The following is a 20,074-nucleotide window of genomic DNA, read 5'->3' on the forward strand; positions in this document are numbered from 1 at the left end:
ACTCACTCGCTGATTGGTTTTTCCGCCTTCGGAATCCAGTGGACAGAGCATGTAGTTCCATCCCCAAAGAAAAATAAGCTAAAATATGCTACTTGTTGTTACCCTGCCTGACGTTCGTCATAACGGGGATAAAACAAGTAAAAGTCGTCTCAGAGTTGTAACAATTATAGAGGAAACAGTGATAAATGGAATATTGTATCTCAGTGGACTAGTTCTATGAAAAACTGTCTACCCGTGTTCCCGGGGCGTACCTACGTTTCCATGTTTGTTATGGAACGGTGTGGGTGGCAAGGTGGTTATAGTCTGTCTGCAGTGAAAATGTATCGATGAATTTCACTTTAAAATCAAAGGTAAATCGAATAAGGTGATATGAAAATTGCGAAACCTCATAATTTTACCTTGCCAATTGAACATTTATTCAGACATACACTGTATTCAGTAATGGGGCCCTGGCCCAAAATACATTCATACATATACACATATTGTATGAAGTTACATGTCTGTTACAGTCAAAAATATAATATTTTTCCCCAAACATTACATATAAATAAGCATATTTTTATAACGTTTAAGTTTGTTGAAGACATTACGTCGACAAAACTGTATTGTGATAGAGTTGTTTTTTTAATATTTATCCAGAAATGTGTTCCTTATATCCAGGTAGACTTTACAATAAAGTAAAACATGTTCAAAACATGACCAAACTTGACTCATAGGGGACAATGTTATATCTACCGGTCTCAGAACTTAGTTTAAAAATATCACATGTAAATCTTGACACACCATTTCTTAAATGTGGAGCAATATCTAAACTACAGATACGTTTCAACAATAAAGGGGTGACTTGAAAAGTATATATTCATAACACAAGGCAAGGTTGTATTACGTTGGGATGGGTGTCAATCTTGTGAAAGATTATCAATCTCTGCTTAAAAACAGATATGAAACCATCAATGTCTCCAAAATCCTGCGAAATCCAAACAAAGCCAAACCCAAATCTAAATAAAATATGTTTGATATGATATGACCAGTCATCCAAAGACTTTAATATTAAATACATCTGATGAGGTAATCTACAACTTGGAAAACTTCAAAGTCTACACCAATATTTAACTGCCGTTGACATAATATTATAAGTATGTTTAAGAGGGAATCTGCCACACTCACCAATATCTATATTGTTACAAGTGTTTTTGACAGCTTTTAAGAAATATTTACACGTTTTTTAATCAGGAATTGTTCAATGATTTTACGATGCGTGACATCTCAAGTATATGAACCGTAACAAAGAATAGTTTTAACCATAGCATCAAATATTTTGAAAAGATCTGCACATGACAAATAACCTACTCTTTCTAGGGTATCTATAGACAGCCATAAGGGTTTTAATGGCTTGAGAGGCAGGAGTAGTCAGTGTTTTAGTCCATTCTAGCCATGGCGTGAACACAATGCTCAAATACTAGTGCCTATAGTATGAAACTTCCAGCCTTTGACCATAATGAAACCACTTTTCATACTGTCTAAGGGGCCCACTATTCCTGAAAGCAATAGCTTTAGTTTTATCAATATTAACCTTTATATCAGTAAGTTGAAACAATTTTCAAGACCATGAATCATTTTCTTTAGCTGGAGAGTAGTATTTGAGACATCCGCGAACATTAGATCATACAGATAATTAGCATCAGGCCCCAATTCTCGAGACAAACTTAAGTCTGAGTTTTTACTTAAGTTCGAGTTTTTACTCAAATTTGAGAAAATACATTTTCCTGAATTTACTGAAATTGATACTAACCTCAAAATAGTAAACAGATTGATTTTTGTGAATATATTGTTTAAGGTGTTTTGGCGTTATGTATTTACAAATTTGCATATGAGTTACAAATAAAGCAGTTTCAAATTGTCAAACTCATTTTCAAATTTGAGTAAAAACTTCAGTTTGTTTCGAGAAATCGGGGCCAGGTGTAATAAATATACCACGACCACCACATTGCTCCATACTTTCCATGTTCTGATTAATAAAAATAATAAACAACTGAGGGCTGAGGATGAAACCCTGTCTCGTACCAATACTACGATCAAACTAGCGTAAGATGGTCTGACCCAATCCGATAACATACATGAATAATTATCAACAACATCAGCTTTTTTCAGACTTGACAGAAGATTTTGTATGATTAACAGTATCAAGGGCCTTTGAAAATTCTATAAACAGGCAATAGAACCGTCATTTCTTCGCATATGAGTATTTCTTTACTATAGCCTGAATTGAGACAAAAAAATATCAGTAGTAGAATAAATGGCCCTGAATCCTGCCTGAGCTTCACGAATAATATTCTTCTCTTCACACCAAAACTTTAACCTATTATTGAGAATGGAAGTGAATATTTTACACACAGAACTAAGAAGAGAGATGCATTTATTATTATTATTATTGGGGTTACTTTTTACACCAGATTTATTAAAGGGATAAATAGTGCTTATACTCCAAAACTCAGGAAAAATACATGTTCCATCTTGAAAATTCTTGATAATAAAAATCAAAACTGCTAAATAACTGCCGATAAGAGCTTTAGAAACTTTAATAAAGTCACTTGCGCAACGTTGTGTTTGCCTGTTTATCAATGTGAAGACTTAGGATAAAAGTTGTTTAACAAACGATATTAGTTTCAAATCGCTGTTATTGGTTTGCGTTACAAGGGGGTAAACACCAAGAACAAATAGGGTTATATTATAGAATGATAAAATAAAAGGGGGTTACGGGCGGAAATCTTTCCCCCGCTTGAAAAGTATCCAATTTATTAGGATTATTTCGAGGTTTTAGGGTCTTAGGATTAGAGTAAGAATGTGGTTTAGGGTTACAGTAATGATAAGTGTTAAGGATTTTTGCTAAAAAAAATTTGTTCTTTATTATAGAATGATAAAATAAAACGGGGGTTACGGGCGGAAATGTTTCCGGTCCAAGTTAACGCTGATCACATGGCGCTCGTCCATTTGTTTCACTGTTCCAACTACTGCGCTTACCCCTTGTAATACAACAATAGCGATATGAAACTGATTGTTTGTTAATTAACTTTTACCCTTAGTCGAATACAATCCTGATATTTAAATGTTCAGTTGGCAAGGTAAGACCACGAGCATTCGCAAAATCGTAATTTCAGTGTATTTGAATTACTTTCTTCTTTAAAGTGAAATTTATCTGTTCGTTTTCACTGCAACCAGACTATAAAGGTTTTCGCTCGGCAACCTGACGACCCCGGTTCAGTTACTCGCATTGGCACAATGTGTGAAGCCCCTTTCTGATGTTTAGGGGAGGAAAAAGGGGTGGTTGTTACTCCGCAGGTCCAATTCGCCATGGGGCAGTTGGATAGCCAAGTGGTTATGGTGTTTGCTTGTCACACCGAAGACCCGGGTTCAATTCCCCATTTCTAGTGTCCCCCGCCGTGATATAGCTGGAATATTGCTAAGGGCGGCGCCAAACCAAACTCTGTCACTCACTCCATGTTTGGACACGCACGCACCCAGACATACACATTCTACAATCCTGAAAGCTTTGTTTACCCAATTTCTCCACAACTCACCTTATCCTGTTGATGTTCTATGCAATAACTTCCTTAGAATTGATCCCCAATGCTTACACAGGTCGGGGAACGCGTTCTAGTGATCAGGTTCGGTGACTTGGTTGACGGGGCATCAGCGTGCGTCAACGGCGAGGATCGATGATATCAATCACTGGTTTGTTTGGTCCAGATTTAATTATCAACACGAGCCCCAATATGGGACCCCCAGTATAAACAGAAAGTGTGAGTTAGGCCTCAAACATCAAGCACACACCTCGTTACCACACCCACGCAGTAAGTGAAACATTATCCATGTTAAGTCCCTCACGGTCAGCAGTACCTGTGTGGCGCCACCTACCGTCTGATCGTGTTGCGTCAAAGGCTTCACCCTAACCAAGCCGGGAATGACAATCGATGTATCCATATCTACAGTCCACGCCTTTCCGGTAATTGATAAAGTTGTTACACGGAGATGACTAACCGTGCTTATGACGCGTTAGATAAGAATTAGAAGTGACTGAAATTAAAATTCTGCGGTTACAGGGTGCATTATAATCGAAACCAGGGAGCCATTGTTTTAATGTAGAGAATATCGTAAAAATATACAGGCCAATTTAAATAGGAATGCAACACACATAATCGAATGTTAATTTATTTATACAGTACCTGTTTTCATATTGCTTTATTTAGAAAGAAGTCGAAAGAATATAACACGGTATTTAGAAGGACTCAATCTAAGCCAACCAGATTCTATAACGTGGGATGGAAGAAGGGGGTGGTTGTCACTCCGCAGGTCCAGTTGGACAAGGGGCGGTGGGATAGCTTAGTGATTAAGGTGTTCACGCGTCAGGCGGAAGACTCTGGTTCGATTCCCCATTTGTCCCGTCCTGATTCTCTGGAATATTTCTAATAAGCGGCATGAAATTCACTCACTCACTCAGTTCGGCAATGATTATTGAAACGGGACAAAACTCATTATTCATAAAATTATTTTATCATTCATAATTTATGGCTGGTGGGGTGATGATGATTTTTATGGAGGAGCATGTACGATATGACTGACCACCTCCACTCCCCGACCCATTACTATTTAAGTACAAAGTAAGTGGTACCCCCACCCCCTTTGGATGTCATGTACAGTATCAATTACCGCATCACCTTTACCCCCTTTCTCATATTTCTCATGACCCCTACCTCCCCAGGACAAATATTGGTAACCAGACCGTCTCCGTGGTGTAGTGGTTAGAGCGTCGCGGGTTCGATCCCAAAAGAACTTGGTATTTGTTGGTCCTTGTCTGGCGCTCGCCATTACGAGGTACAAGAAGAGCTGGATGGCTCGGAGTCAGTGTAATGTGTGTGAGTGGAGTATTCATGCTTTACTGCAACATGGTATGTCAGTCAGCTAGCACTGTAAAACCAGCTTAAGTCTGGGCTAGTACAAGCACCCACATATACACACGCATGCATGTCGTCATGTGAGCGAAATAATCGTTAGACCCCATTTCACCTAAGCTCACCTTACCTCACCTTCTCTCACCTCATCTCATAGGAAAAGGTCAGTCAAAATATTTCTTTTCGGCATTTTCTGTATTTTTAAGCAACCCCAAAGTCTACAAATATCATTGTCAAAGAGACAATGAGCCGATAATTAAGTTTAAGTGAACGTCTCATACATTTAAGGCTTTGCCGATACCCTGACGTACGTACATGTTGACAAACCAAATGCTGTCACGGGATTCGAACCCAAAGCCACAGTGAGTGAGGAAGTGAGTGTGGTTTTACACCTCTCTTAGCAATATTCCAGGAATATCGCGACAGCGGACAGCAGAAAAGGGCTTCACACATTGTACCCGTGTGGGGCGTGACTAGCAAACGGTTTAACCACTATCCCAACTTCTTTTTTTCACCCCATCGGACCCCACCCCACCAGGGTCACAAGTCCTTGGCAAATGTAATTTGAAGATTCGCCCCACGATATGTCATATGTGTACATTGTCTTGAGCTCCATCTTGTACCGAGCTACGAAAGAGTAAACCTCACCTTAAACTCTCACTATAAAGGTTTAGTTTTTTAGACCATCATTCTTGGGCTTCTGTCACGAAGCAGCCTTTACTAAGGTAAACCTTAACTCTCTTTATTTAACACTACACTAAGGTTACCTTGATGACTTACGATCGCCTTAGTGCTTAGTGAAAGGAGGCACTGGCCTTTATTAATTTCTCCATTGGAAAGGTAACATGCATACAGTGCAGTTTTACACACAATTTAAGCAGTAGACACTTGAAAAAGTAAAAAGTATTTTCTGGCAAAAAAATATGATGGATGTGCAAACACAAACGTTCTAAGAGCGACCGGGTCGAATAGTTTAACACAGATAAATAGTTATTGAAGTTACGATGTACAAGATAATAGCTTTTTAAATGTGTGCGTCTCAAAGACTAGCAAAGTGCTCATACGCAGAGAAAATTATATTCGTCCAAGAGTTAATTGCACAGGTGACAGATCCTATTATCCTCTCTTGATGTCTACACACACACACACACACACACACACACACACACACACACACACACACACACACACACACACACACACACACACATATATATATATATATATATATATATATATATATATGTTTCTATTCATTTGAGCAGCAGGATTTCCCAAAGCACTAAAGGGCACTGTAAAAAATGCCTGTATTTAACATTCCCCTAAGACCAAAGAAGTGGATTTCTGGCGGTGTAATATAAACACATACTTCAAGCAGCTGTTTAGCTCCCTGTTCGGCATAAACAACACTCTTTTGTGTCTAAGCAGACTCTCCCATCTCAATAACTGGAATGCAAAATAAACGACAAAGTGTTCCGTCAGACTGATGAACTATGATCTGAATAGTTTCCTAGCTTACAACAACGTCACGCGTCGGTGTGACGTATTCAATGTTCCGTCCAACAACGTCGCTGGTATCGTGCGCCGTTGTCATCTGCATCCGGGTTCCTTAAGGTTAGCGAACACATAACCAGCGTACCTTGGTGTTCTGGTAGTGAAGCTGTTTGAAGATAACGCAGCCCCCACGTCTGAGACAGCATCGTGGGGAACGCACGTCGTCAACGACAACACAGAAACGTCAACTTATTAATTGACTAATGTGAACCCGGCGCCATATTTGCGTCTCATAGACAACGATTGTTACAATACAATACGGCATTCTGATAAGATAAGTTATAGCAGTGTCCTGTACACAAAGCCCTTAATCGTAAGTAGATAGTACCTTCCTATAAATACAGGACTCTCCAATGTTGAACGTCAGATCGTCAAGAACGTGGACTCGAAAATGACGTTACTGGTGCAGTTGATGTTGTTTGCGTTGTGTCCCCTCGTGACGGGCCATGGGTACCTGTTCGAGCCTCCCAGTAGGTCTAGTATGTGGAGAAAAGGATTCAACACTCCCATTAACTACAATGACAACCAGCTATTTTGTGGAGGAAACTATGTAAGTCGATATCAGTATCTACAGTCAGTGAGTGAGTGAGTGAGTGACGGGTTTAACGCTACTTTGAAATTACAACATTAAAGTATTGGTTTTCAGCAAGCAATGCTTGTCGTAAAAGGCGACTAATGGGTTAAGGTCAGGCTCGCCGACTGGTTGATACACGTCATCATGAAAAGGTCGGTGCTCATGCTGTTGATCACTGGGTTGCCCGGGCCAGTGTCGACTATTGGCAAACCACCGACAATAGCTAGAATACTGCAGATTGCCGCGTTAAAACATAAACAAACAAACATCAGGGAATTCAGCTTAATGGGAAACTTTACCACTATGGTGAAACACGAACATGATGAAGAGCAAGAATTACACCGGGGCGAACCAGGAGCCGTGATGTACGAACCTTTATTTTGAAATTCATTTGTGATTTACTAAACAGAGATCTTTAACGCAGTGCTATTCTTTTCACTCAGTTTGTTAACATAAAGCATGTATCCATCCTTACTTCTTTGATAGCTTTATTAATTGTTTCTTAGAGAGGCATTTAGAAGTCGGGGCGGTAAGTAAAGATAACAATATATGGATGATCAACTTCTTTATTGCTATGATCATTTGCTTGATAGCAGTGTTAGAACCACTGGCGTTCGAATCTCTGTTTGGATAATAATTTTCAAAAATCCATTTCTGCGCCGATTTTGTTCAAATTTGAAATATAAGTAAATTATAGCATCTAAAAACATTGTACAATTGCAAAAGTCTGGATGTTTATATTTTTAAATTATTGTCCAACCAGAGATGCGAACCTATGTGGTTAGAACCTACACCGAAACGCCGCTCTCAAAGCAACAAAGTTGTTATCCTACCTTTTTAAGGGTTTAGCAGGTTTATCGATATATGTGGCGCCTGTAAAACATCCGGATGGTGTGAACTGTCATAAGCTGCTGCTAATCAGACACTCGCAAACCACGGGAACAACTGATTAAAAGCTTGAATCAAATAGGTTCATTCATAACTACTCGTCTTCTTCCGGGACGAGCCGAATATTGCCGATTGCGTAAAGGCCTCGTGGTCACGATTGTAGTCACGATTTCACAGTGACTGAAACACTTTAATGAAAATTACTTACGCTGCACTGAAATAACGTGTAAGTCTATGGAAATTACGTCAAGTGTCCGAATAATTTTTGCACGGGTCTGTATATTCAGAGACGAAGAGTTAGTCACGAATGGTACGGGTTGAATTTCGCATAGTGGTAGTAAACCGAACAACTTTTATCATTATTAAGTTTGCCTATGACATTAAAGAGCAGAAAATGGTGAATTGGTAATATTTAACGTTGTCACGACTATATATTCGGTGAAATGGTGACGATAACAATACACAAATACACACACACAGATACAAAAGAGTGTTGTTTATGTGCCGAACAGGGAGCTAAACAGCTGCTTGAAGTATGTGTTTATATTACACCGCCAGAAATCCACTTCTTTGGTCTTGGGGGAATGTTAAATACAGGCATTTTTTACAGTGACCTTTGGTGTTTTAGGAAATCCTGCTGCTCAAATTAATAGAAACGGGTATATATATATATATATATATATTCGTCCAAGAGTTAATTGCACAGGTGACAGATCCTATTATCCTCTCTTGATGTATGTATGTATGTATGTATGTATGTATGTATGTATGTATGTATGTATGTATGTATGTATGTATGTATGTATGTATGTATGTATGTATGTATGTATGTATGTATGTATGTAGCAGGTCCGTGTGTGTGTGTGTGTGTGTGTGTGTGTGTGTGATACTCCATGCAGCTTTTCCTAATGTCTATGTCTATTTTACAAATTTTGAAGTATTTCTTTAAATAAACTTCAGTGAAAAGGCTGCCAAGCTGTACATTGTTAATAGCAAAATTTAATCATTTTTCAGTCGAAATCTCAGGGGTCGATATCTAGCTCTAAACTATTGTGTACTTTGGCATTGTACTGAGCAATATTACATGGCCTGTAAACTGTCCGTCATACGTGGAAAGGTTAATCCAATTGAAAATACAGATTCTGCTAAATTTTCTCAATCGTACACTGTTCTGAAATACTTTGTACGAATCATTCTGTCGAGTGACGATAGTGGCGAAATCCTTCCTCGCGTTTGGTTTCAATTGCCTTCTTTCAAAAACAATCTGAGACAGACATCTGAAGCACTCGAACATGTTAAACCATAAACTGGTCATCAGCAAGCCATGAGTGAGTAAGTGAGCTTAGTTTTACGCCGCTTTTAGCAATATTCCAGCAATATCACGTGGTGGTGGTGGGGGGGGGGTCGAACGCGGGTCTTCGGCGTGACGAGCGAATGCTTTAACCACTAGGCCACCCCACGACCCCTCACAGTAAGAAGCCACTAATGAGATTGAGTGGTCCGACTCGCTGACTTGGTTGACCACATGTCATCATATCCCAGTAGCGTAGATAGATGTTTACGTTACTGATCACTGGATCATAAAGCTGGAATGTTGATCAGTGCGGCGTTGAAGAACGGTAACACGGTGGCGGTCTGTAAATAATCGAGTCTGGACCAGACAATGCAGTGATCAACAGCATGAGTATCTATCTTCATAACTGGGATACGATGATATGTGTAAACCAAGTCAGTGAGCCTGACCACCCGATCCCATTAGTTGCATATGTATAAACCAAGTCAGTGAGTCTGACCACCCGATCCCGTTAGTTGCCTCTTACGATAAGAATGGGATGCAGATGACCAACTCTAACCCGGATACATAAAGTTTTGGAATGGTATGTGCTTGTGTGAGCATTGCAAAACATAGCTATGAACTTTCCCAATGTTTGGCCTCAGTGGGTGGTTTACCCACAAATTGTATTCATACCCGCTTCCTAGACGTACGCCTTAAAGTTCGATTTTTGGGTGATAACATTATAACAATTCCAACCCGAATCTTCACTTGTTACATAATGGATGCGTCGCTTATAGTAATAGGTGTACTGTCCTATTTAACAAAAGGTGTTTTGTTTAAGGCAACTGAATTTATGGTTATAAAATCAGCTGTAAGCAGACACGTGCCATTAACAACACGTGTTTCTGTGACACATATACCTGAAAATCTAATGCTTTTTCAGACACCTATTTATCTCAACATACCTGGACTGATCGTGACAAATCTCATCTTCAACAAAACAGTCTCCACGTTGCCGAGCACTGCTGGTATATTGTATAAACGCTTTGTAAGCGTCTGCGAAATAAACACCGAAATAACAAGTGCCCTCAGAAACGCGGGTATTTCAGCCAAAAGTTTTCACGAGTCAGTGTCGTTGTTGACAAAGCGCGCGCAACAAATCATCTGATTCTTTGCAAAGATCCCTGGATGCCAGAGTTTTGAGGTCATGGTGATGTAAGGTCATGTGAACACTGGATAAATCTCCAAGCTTATCTTGTGTACGCTAAAGTTATCAAAACGACAGCCTGCTAAGTACAAATAGTAATTAGCAATAACATGTCTGTTCGAGAGATTATACTACAGAATTCTTCTACGCCGGGTATCCTCCATCTGCTTTGGGTATGTTCTTAAAGGGGGTCGCCGCGACAAGAACACAAGTGGTCCTCGCTGACGCATTCTCGTCTGAGAGGCTTGATAAGTCCAAATAGCACTATTAATAAACATGCATATTAGAAAGCCAGTGCTACAAAATTCTACTGTGTTAAGTATCAACAGAAGGCAAAGGTATAGGTTCTTAAAGGGGGTTGCCGTGGCGGGGTTAGAAATGGTCTTAACAAACTTATGCTCGCTTAAGAGGCTTGTTTAGTATAAACAGCAATTATGAATAAACAAGTATGTTAGAGAGACGATACTACCAAATCATGTCGTGTATGAAGCCATTGGTAGGTTCTTAAAGGAGGTCGCCGTGCCATGATAGTGGGCAAGACATAGTCCTTACCGTGCTAATCTGTTACGTCGTTTTTATCAATATTCCACCAACATCATGGCGAGGACACCAGAAATGGGCTTCACCTGTTGTGTCCGTGTTTAGAATGGAACCCACGCCTTCGGCGTGACGAACGAACGCTTTAACCAACCAGGCTACCCCACCAGCCTTCCTCTGTTCTGAAAGGCGACTTAATAGATCTGGTCTCTGTGGCTTCATTGATGACGTATATTCGGACATCGGTCCCTACTTTCTACTATCAGTCACTGGTTTGTCTGGCCACTCTATTATTAATATATCCTGATTCAAACATGAATCGTCATCGTCGTCATTGTCATTATTACTGTTTTCAGAATGAAAACTTTGTCCACCATGGGAAATGCGGTATATGCGGCGACCCTTGGCAAGGACCCAGGGAAAACGAGGCTGGAGGGAAATACGCGACAGGCACCATCTCCAAAACCTACCGGTCAGGTGACAGAATCACAATCCAGGTCATCGTCACAGCCAATCACATGGGCTGGTTTGAATTCAAATTGTGCCCGAACAACAACCCCGACAAACCAGCTACCAAGGAGTGTCTGGACGCCCACGTGTTGCCCTTGACTGACAGGAACGGCACCAAATACTACATCACGAGCGACACCGGACCTTTCAACATAAACGTGCAACTTCCACCAGGTCTCACCTGCACTCAGTGTGTTCTTCAGTGGCGCTGGAAAACAGGTAAACTTCAGTGATTCATTTTTCTGATTGCGATAACAGGAATTTAATTTGACTTCGTAAATATGATGGGTAAGCAAAACATAACAAATCTGAAAAAAACCCTAACCTTTCACTTTATTCTTTTTTTATATAATTTTACAGTTCATTTTAAAATTGTCTTAATCTTACATTTGTTGAAAATAACGTCATTTGCTTTGCCAACGCTCAAAGAATATTCCTACGCTGCCTTAAACTTGCCCATGGAGACAATTAATAATTACAGGAAAGCTTAATACAGAACTGTTTACTGGGATTGTAAGACACCTTGACTTTGAAAATCGCCTTCCGAGAAATGTTCGTTTCATTTCATTTCATTTCAAACGCAGTTGGGTAAACCCTTCCAGTCTTCATACATTTGTACAGAGAATTCCATTGCTGCAGATTACTTTCTGTAAACATGTCTTACACACACACACACACACACACACGCACGCACGCACGCACGCACGCACACACACACGTACACACACGCACGCACACACAAGCACACACTCAAGCACACACACACACAAACACACTGACTTGGCATTGGCCTGATGAACTCGGCATTTGCCTGATAAGCTTTGAAACGTCGTATAAAAAATAAAAAGAAGTTGTTATCCATAAAAACAGGACATGTATCCATGTTCGTCCAATTTGTAAATGCCTAGAATAGCTAGAATTCCACTTCTAGCTTCAGCAGTCAGAGAAGGTAAAACAGACATAATTACATCTAGCAACATGTCCTTCAAGTTTATATAACCTAAAATCGATATACTTTCTTCACCCAAATAGTTTATATCACTCGAAAACAATTACCAAACAGAGTTGTTTGCTGAATATCTTAAAACGTTGTTTGACTCCTTCTTTCACAGAATGGGAAGTTATGTTTTGATGAAAAACGAAAACACTTTGTCCACCCCAGCCCCATAAAGCATTAGTCAGAAATATGTAATTTCCGGTGGTTATTGCTTTTGTTTCCACGCTGCGGTTCTGATACCACACACTGTGCTTTTACTTCAGGTAACAGTTACGGAGTTGACCCGGACGGTAGGGCGTGCGTTGGATGTGGTCTGCAGGAAGAATTCTACGGCTGCGCTGATGTAGCCATTACGGGCGATGGCAGCAATCCAATCACTGCAAAGCCTGGAACACAACGACCAGAGACAACACCGAAGCCATATCAGCCAATCCAAACACCAAAGCCATATCAGCCAATCGTAACAGCGCAACCATATCAGCCAATCGTAACAGCGCAGCCATATCAGCCAATCAAAACACAGAGGCCTTATCAACCAGTCGAAACACCCAAGCCGTACCAGCCAATACAAACACAAGCGCCAGCGACCAGCGGAGGTCAGAAATGCTTTGGGGTCAACAACTGGGCGGGTGTTCCGAGCCTTGACCGATGGTGTACACTCAGCTGCGCAGCCGGACACTGTCTTCCATTGTACTGCAAATGTGTTTAAGAGTCGATAGGATCTGCTACTCCGGACATACTGACTGCCGTGTTACCCTCCATATACTGCTAACACAGCATCGATAATCAGACAGCGTCATTAACGACCATATCTTAAATGTGATCTAAGTGTGACTGGTATCTACTGAAATCTATTATAACAAGTGTACGAAATGTCTGAATGGTGAATGTTTTTCGCAGATTTTATATAAAGAAACACCAGAAATGATCTTCACGTGTTGAACCCAACTAGAGAATCTGAACACGTCACTCAGATTTTCCTACACCCGCCTGCCGTGTTATGCCGGTAACACTCATCAAAGAGGCTAAAACTAGTGTTGCGTGTATACTTTGTTTCAGTATATACAATGTATAATATGTAACAGTTACCACAGTCGTGGCGTAATAATTGAAAAAATGAAAGATGTACATACATACTGTAACATACAACGCTTTAGTTCACTCCCTGGGTTATCATTAAACTGTAATTTTATTAAACTGACCCCTGTATTCAACGGTCTCCCAGTCTTGAATTGAAGAAACACTCAGCATATCCCCCAGTATTATATCTATGGCAAACTGGTGCTTAAAAACCAAACTCAAATTTACATGTTTCTAATAAATGAGAAATTGTACCTTTGTGTCTCTTTGGTATGTTGATCTTGTTTATTAACGCGAAACTATATTATATGGATAATATTTTCACAAAACAAAGGCCTGTCCGAAAGCTGTACATTTGATTTGTTCAACATGAACTGACGTGACGTAAAATAGACATATAAATTTCTCGAAAGTTGATAGGCTTCTTTTTAGGTAGAACTTGCATCCATGAGACTGCAGATATGCTGCCACGCGAAATATTCGACTCCTTCAGATACCAGATCTCGACACCTTCATATATGTGATCTTAATCCTATATTTGCACGTTTGAATAGCATAGCAAAAACTGAATAATTTGAATATCGCGGTGTTCGTAAGCAAAGTTGATTAGTATACTTTAGAATGAGAAACAATATATCCGAATATAAAAATCAGGAAGATTGACGAAATAAAGTTTGTATATAACCAAGAAAGCATTGCATAATCTGGTGTTGATGTTGTGATATGCACCATCTGATTAATCGAAGGCATGGCCACTCGACCCTTTCCGTAACCTGTCGTCAGTCTTCCGGGAACTCACGAAACCCGCTTGGGTGTATCCCGGTGGCTACAGCGTTCGCTAGCCATGCAACGGATTCGATTCTCTTCAGTGGTAATTTGTGACTATACCCATCCCCGGTTTCCCCAGTCATAGCACAGCACAGCACAGCACAGCACAGCACAGCACAGCACAGCACAGCACAGCACAGCACAGCACAGCACAGCACAGCACAGCACAGCACAGCATAGCATAGTGAGGGAGGCGGTCTGTAAATAATCGAGTCTGGACCAGACAATCCAGTGACCAACAACATGATCATCGATCTACGTAATTGGGAACCGATGACATATATCAACCAAGTCAGCGAGCCTGACCACCCGATCCTGTTAGTCGCGTCTTACGACAAGTATAGTGACCTTTTATAGCAAGCATGGGTTTGCTGAAGGCCTATTCTACCTCGGGACCTTCACGGGTCGAAGTGTCCACTTGGTGTCTGTAGAATAAGACGCCGGCAAAGACCATAAAATGAACTTAATCTTTATCAGTTTACAATACTTACATACTGTAACATTATCATGGACAATACCCAGACCTTCTCTGGCTAACTGAATATCGAGTAATTTACATCCTGATCTAAATATTGCAAACATTACATGAAACAGTACATAGTATAATTGACTTACCAAATGAGTACATAGTATGGGTCGAATAAATGATTTCAAATATTTCACAAAGTTTTCAATTATGTTAATATCTGAGGATGTACAGCGACTTTGAATGGAGATATAGTGCCCACTTGATGTCTTTAAAATAGGACGTGGTGGAGATTATCCTGAACCTTACAGTTGCATATATCATGAACTTCATCTTCAACAGCATTGCAGTGTTAACTTAATGCAGCATTACCAGTGCTAGTAGCCACGCCTTTCTGGGTTGAATTAATACCGAGCATATTACATCCCGATCTAAACATTGTAAAAGTACGCTTCTAATCGTTACTATATTAGACAGGAGATATTTTTCACAATTCAGCAAAGATTTATAAGAGTAATAGAAACACAGTAATTGCCGTCATGAAGAGATGAGGTCCAATCTTTGTGGAGACAAACATTAATTCCTTACAATTCCACACCCATGCCTAAACAATAAATGTTTACATTACTTACCCAAATTGGTCGTTTTTCATATTCTTATAAAATTTTTAGATATTTTTTATATTTTTAATCTTTCATTTCAAGTATTTGACAGAGGTAGTCGTCATAAGCAGCAGCAATCTGTAACCAATTTGTAACGTGAATCTACAAAACTTACTGTGCATCATTTCAATATTCTGTCTCTTTTGAAAACCCCAGATCTCAGGTGGATGTAAGGATTGGAACAATCTTCTTATCAAAAATTGTTTTGAAGAAAATAAACATCAGAGAAACACATATATTATCCCACATATAGGTTTTCGTGTTGTTTTCAGTTAAAAAGAAATGTGTACGTACTTCATTATAGTTTTGTAACCCAAGTCCATATACTTTTAAAATGTACATACACCTGCTGCACAGTACGAGAAACTTTAACTTCAAGTGTGTGAAAATGGGTCATTGTCGTGACGAGCGAACGTCCTAGAAAGTGAGAGTATGACCAAATCGCTACAGTTTTTCAATTACAAAGGTTCCTCGGGGTAATGCCAGACTCAGTTCCAAGAAGTTGTATATTTAACCAGTAACTTATCAGTTACAGCCGTCTTGCAATACAGATCAATATGAGTCCAGTATCTGCCACGTTTTGCCCCTTCTGTCTTTGAGAATGATATCATGAATTGTGTGTCCTGTCTGGATTTCAACAGAGTTAAAATACTCAAGGACCACAAAGACGCCGTCAATGACAATGCCAGTTTTTGCGTTACAAAGGTATAAAAATGGAACCCAAAAATGTAATAATAGCCAGTTAAAAGTTTTCCTGAGATCTGAACCGGTCCACATATCCACTTAAAACACATCTTTCTGTTTGTAGATAGACAACACTCAAATAGAGTGATCTCCCTTAGACGGCGATTCACCAGCGATGCCATGGCATTTTTTCGCGCGTGTGCTAAATGGACATTTATCATCATATTTATTGTATTCTCTATACAGTATTGGCTAGAACACAAATCGTATTTGTTTTCCGATGAAGTTGTTTCCAAGATAGCGAAGAAATACATAGGTAGGTTGCGTCTGACACAGGTGTCACAAGCTTGATGGTTCGGAAAGTGCAGGTGTACTATCGAACGACGACCCTATGACTGATCAGCCGAGGTCAACACTGTACAACATTGTAACAGCATTGTCTTGTCGCTAACCCATGCATGTGTGGAATAACTTATGTAGTGAATAAATTTATAAAATTATCGTTTAACATCAATATTTATTTCACATTTAACTAAATCTTAAAAGTTGTCCAAGTGTAATGAGAATTCGCAGACATCTATTTTCATGCACCTATCACTTCCGGATTTTACGTGTTCGCTACAGATAAAGTTGTGACGTGAGATTTCGTGTTTGTAAACAAGGTGTCGTCTTCGTTTTCCTGCTGTCACTATTTAGAAGTTACAAGCTTGAAAGTAGAATTTTTTTTATACAAAGCTTTCCAGCAAACGTATTTTTATGCTTCTGCTCTAATGCAAAAGCCTAAGGCCCAAAATGCACCCTAAAAACCAGTTTTCGTTCAATCCACGGCCGTCTGCATTGGTTAACGGTAATACTAAAAGGTCCTGACCTCAGAAGGTATAAAGCAGTTAATATGACCTTTTATGATCAAATCAAATGGTTCTAATCAATGAATTACGAACATATGCTTGTGTTTATTCAGGAAAAATCTCCAAATATTATTTCAATTTTAATCCAAGACTAATGGAAATGTCACATGTTTTAATGTATCTTTTTGATGAAAACAGACAAAAGTAGACAAATTTTGAACATTTCCTAACAAAAAGTTCATATTAGCATTGTGAGGCATGAACTTCAGTATTAATTATACTGGCGAAAACTATTCCCCATACTGTTTATCCAGATTTTAGCTATCGCGAATATTGATGTTGTTGCGCGCAGCTGACCTTGTTATTATCGTGTGGATGATCCACACTTTGTCCCACTACGATAGCGATGTGTCAAATGCTGCAACTTATGTTTTTGTATATTGATAAAGGTTTGTAAAATTCTTGATTTTCATGTGCTTTGTTAATTCTGCACACCATGCCAAAACGTGTGACATGCGCAAATATTGATTATGTGAGGTTAACATCGTAATAATCTTTGCATTAATATTACTGCCTTTCAGTTTAGGCCCCATGTTAATTTAATAGACTCACCCATTCACTCACTAATTCACCCACCCAACCAGCCACCCACTCTCCTTTCCACCCACCAACCCAACTCGCTCTGTCCCACACTCCACTCCACTCCACTCCACCCACCCACTCACTCACTCAGATATTTATCACTTCTGTTCCAAGTTGTGTTACATGGAACAAATTCTTTTCTACATGTTCCAGGGCAGGATCCCAAAACATCTTTTCCAAAGATAATCAAGGACTTCCAACGCCAGTATCCTGGACACATTCTGCCTGATGAAGACATGCAATGGATCTTCATGAATGCCGGAGGGTGGATGGGAGCCATGTGCATTTTGCATGCATCACTCACAGAATATGTGCTGTTGTTTGGCACAGCAGTTGACACTGTCGGCCACTCAGGTAATATGAGATGGTCCTACTGAGAATAGGCGCAATAAGATATGGGATAGAATAGGCCTTCGGCAACCCATGCTTGCCACAAAAGGTGACTCTGCCTGTCAGAAGAGGCGAATAACAGGATCGTGTGGTGAGACTCGTTGACATGGTTAAGACGTCAGTGGTTGCCAGTTTCGCAGATCAGTGCTCATGCTGTTGATCATTGGACTGTCTGGAATGTTGCTGAATGCAACATAGAACCAACTCACTCACCCCAAATGAAAATATTATAAGTTGGTATTCTCTCAGAACTTCTCTCAAGGTTACACCGATGTACACCAGGCAAGGGGTGACACTGTTACAAATAGGATTACATCAGGCTGTTGAAAATGGTTAATTATGTTACAGTAGAGAGTGCAAACAATGCTGTGCGTGAAACAGCTAGTGATCCAGTTTCTCCGTGGAGAGTTTGGTGATTACCATGGAAGTGGGTTATATATTTTCTCCGTCTCCGCAACACAAGCATGGGTTACTGAAAATACATTTTATCCTGTGTCTTCACAAATCAATTGGTAGTCTTCCACACAGTCGCTTCCCTTTCACCCAGCCCTCACTGAAATGCTACAGTCCAATGAGCAAATCTGCATTATCCACAGGTTCAGTGGTCCTTTATATGGCAATTGTTTCTTTAAGTATTGTTTTGTTTCTTTCAATGTTATGTTTTGTTGCAGGGCGATACTGGGCCAACATCTCAGACACAATATTAACTGGATCATTCCGACAGTGGCAAGAGGGCCAGCTCAAGAGTACAGTATTTGAACCAGGTAATGCAGAAAATAGATCTGACCCACATCTTGCCATCACACTTAAGAACATTTATCATTGTTCTAATGTCACAGGTTCATATCAAAATGTTTTGGTTTGTTACCACTATCCCTATTATGGTTTTTAAGTGTCCACATGCTTGAAGCTTGCATCACTTATGTTCCTACTATTTATTATTAATGTCTTACTATGCCGGTTGTCCCATGAAGATCTGGGTTAGAACTGGTCTTCAGTAACTCGTGCTTTTTGTAAAAGGTGGTTTACGGGATCGGGTGGTCAGTCCTGGTGTTTAACACAACTCACATGTCAGAATGTGTTTTTAGTCATTGGTTTTTAAAAACAACATTGTCGCAATGTTTTGATGGTTTTAGGAGTTTGTTTGTTTGCTTGTTTGTTTGGTCAGCAATAATCCAGCTATATGTCACCTGTCTGTAAATTATCAAGTCTGGACCATACAATCCAGTGATTTGTATCATGAACATTGATCCACACAGCTGGGATACCATGACATGCATCACGTTTGTCAGCAGGCCTAACCACCCGATCCAATTAGTCACCTCTCACAACAAACATGGACAACTTAGGACCAGTTCTGATCTTTACAGGTAAAACTTGATGTACACCAAAGCTGGGACATACTGACAATGCCAATTTGATTACAGGTGACATCGTGTACCATCCGATAGGGACGGCCGCGTCTGTCTCCTGGTCACATGGTACATGGATGGTGGAGTATGGCCGAGGGTTCATACCATCAACCTTGACATTCGCCTTAGCCGACACTTTCTTCAGCACAACAGACTTTGTTACACTGTTTTATATATTGAGGATTTATGCCAAAGCTATGGCTTTAGAAGCTGGGTCTTATTTCACAGAAATACGTCAACAGATCAAGGATGCACTGTAATAAAAGCTCTTCCAGCCTTATATTTTTTACTGTATACTGACAAAAGAATAAATATTTTTGTAAAATTTTCTGAATTTGTGATTTTGAGCCAGTCTTACACTCTTGTCTGAGTTTTAGTCATCACACTTGGAGATATTCCATCCATATGGCATACACCTGTAGATAATGCAGCTCCCTGCACAGCAAACTGCCACATGTGATGAGGACAACCTGTGGTTTTGACTAACGAACCAGCAGTGACTGAATATGGTTTTGCGCCACTTTTAGCAAAGTTCCAGCAATATCACGACAATACACCAGAAATGGTCTT

The 20,074-nt window shown here is 39.9% G+C and overlaps 2 protein-coding genes across 2 annotated transcripts; both read left to right on the top strand.

Annotated features, from left to right (window-relative positions):
• The first annotated feature begins 6,748 nt into the window (after positions 1 to 6,748).
• On the top strand, positions 6,749 to 14,272 carry LOC137268444 (uncharacterized). Its single transcript, XM_067803011.1, has 3 exons — positions 6,749 to 7,053; positions 11,342 to 11,714; positions 12,756 to 14,272. The coding sequence occupies exons 1-3, from the start codon at positions 6,895 to 6,897 to the stop codon at positions 13,199 to 13,201; spliced, it is 978 nt and encodes a 325-aa protein (XP_067659112.1). The 5' UTR covers positions 6,749 to 6,894; the 3' UTR covers positions 13,202 to 14,272.
• Positions 14,273 to 16,367: 2,095 nt separating this feature from the next.
• Positions 16,368 to 19,829, top strand: LOC137268065 (sigma non-opioid intracellular receptor 1-like). Its single transcript, XM_067802566.1, has 4 exons — positions 16,368 to 16,528; positions 17,856 to 18,056; positions 18,764 to 18,856; positions 19,520 to 19,829. The coding sequence occupies exons 1-4, from the start codon at positions 16,393 to 16,395 to the stop codon at positions 19,762 to 19,764; spliced, it is 675 nt and encodes a 224-aa protein (XP_067658667.1). The 5' UTR covers positions 16,368 to 16,392; the 3' UTR covers positions 19,765 to 19,829.
• The last annotated feature ends 245 nt before the right edge of the window (positions 19,830 to 20,074 follow it).

This window comes from Haliotis asinina, chromosome 16 (genome assembly GCF_037392515.1).
Source record: "Haliotis asinina isolate JCU_RB_2024 chromosome 16, JCU_Hal_asi_v2, whole genome shotgun sequence".
Taxonomy (NCBI): Eukaryota; Metazoa; Mollusca; class Gastropoda; order Lepetellida; family Haliotidae; genus Haliotis; species Haliotis asinina.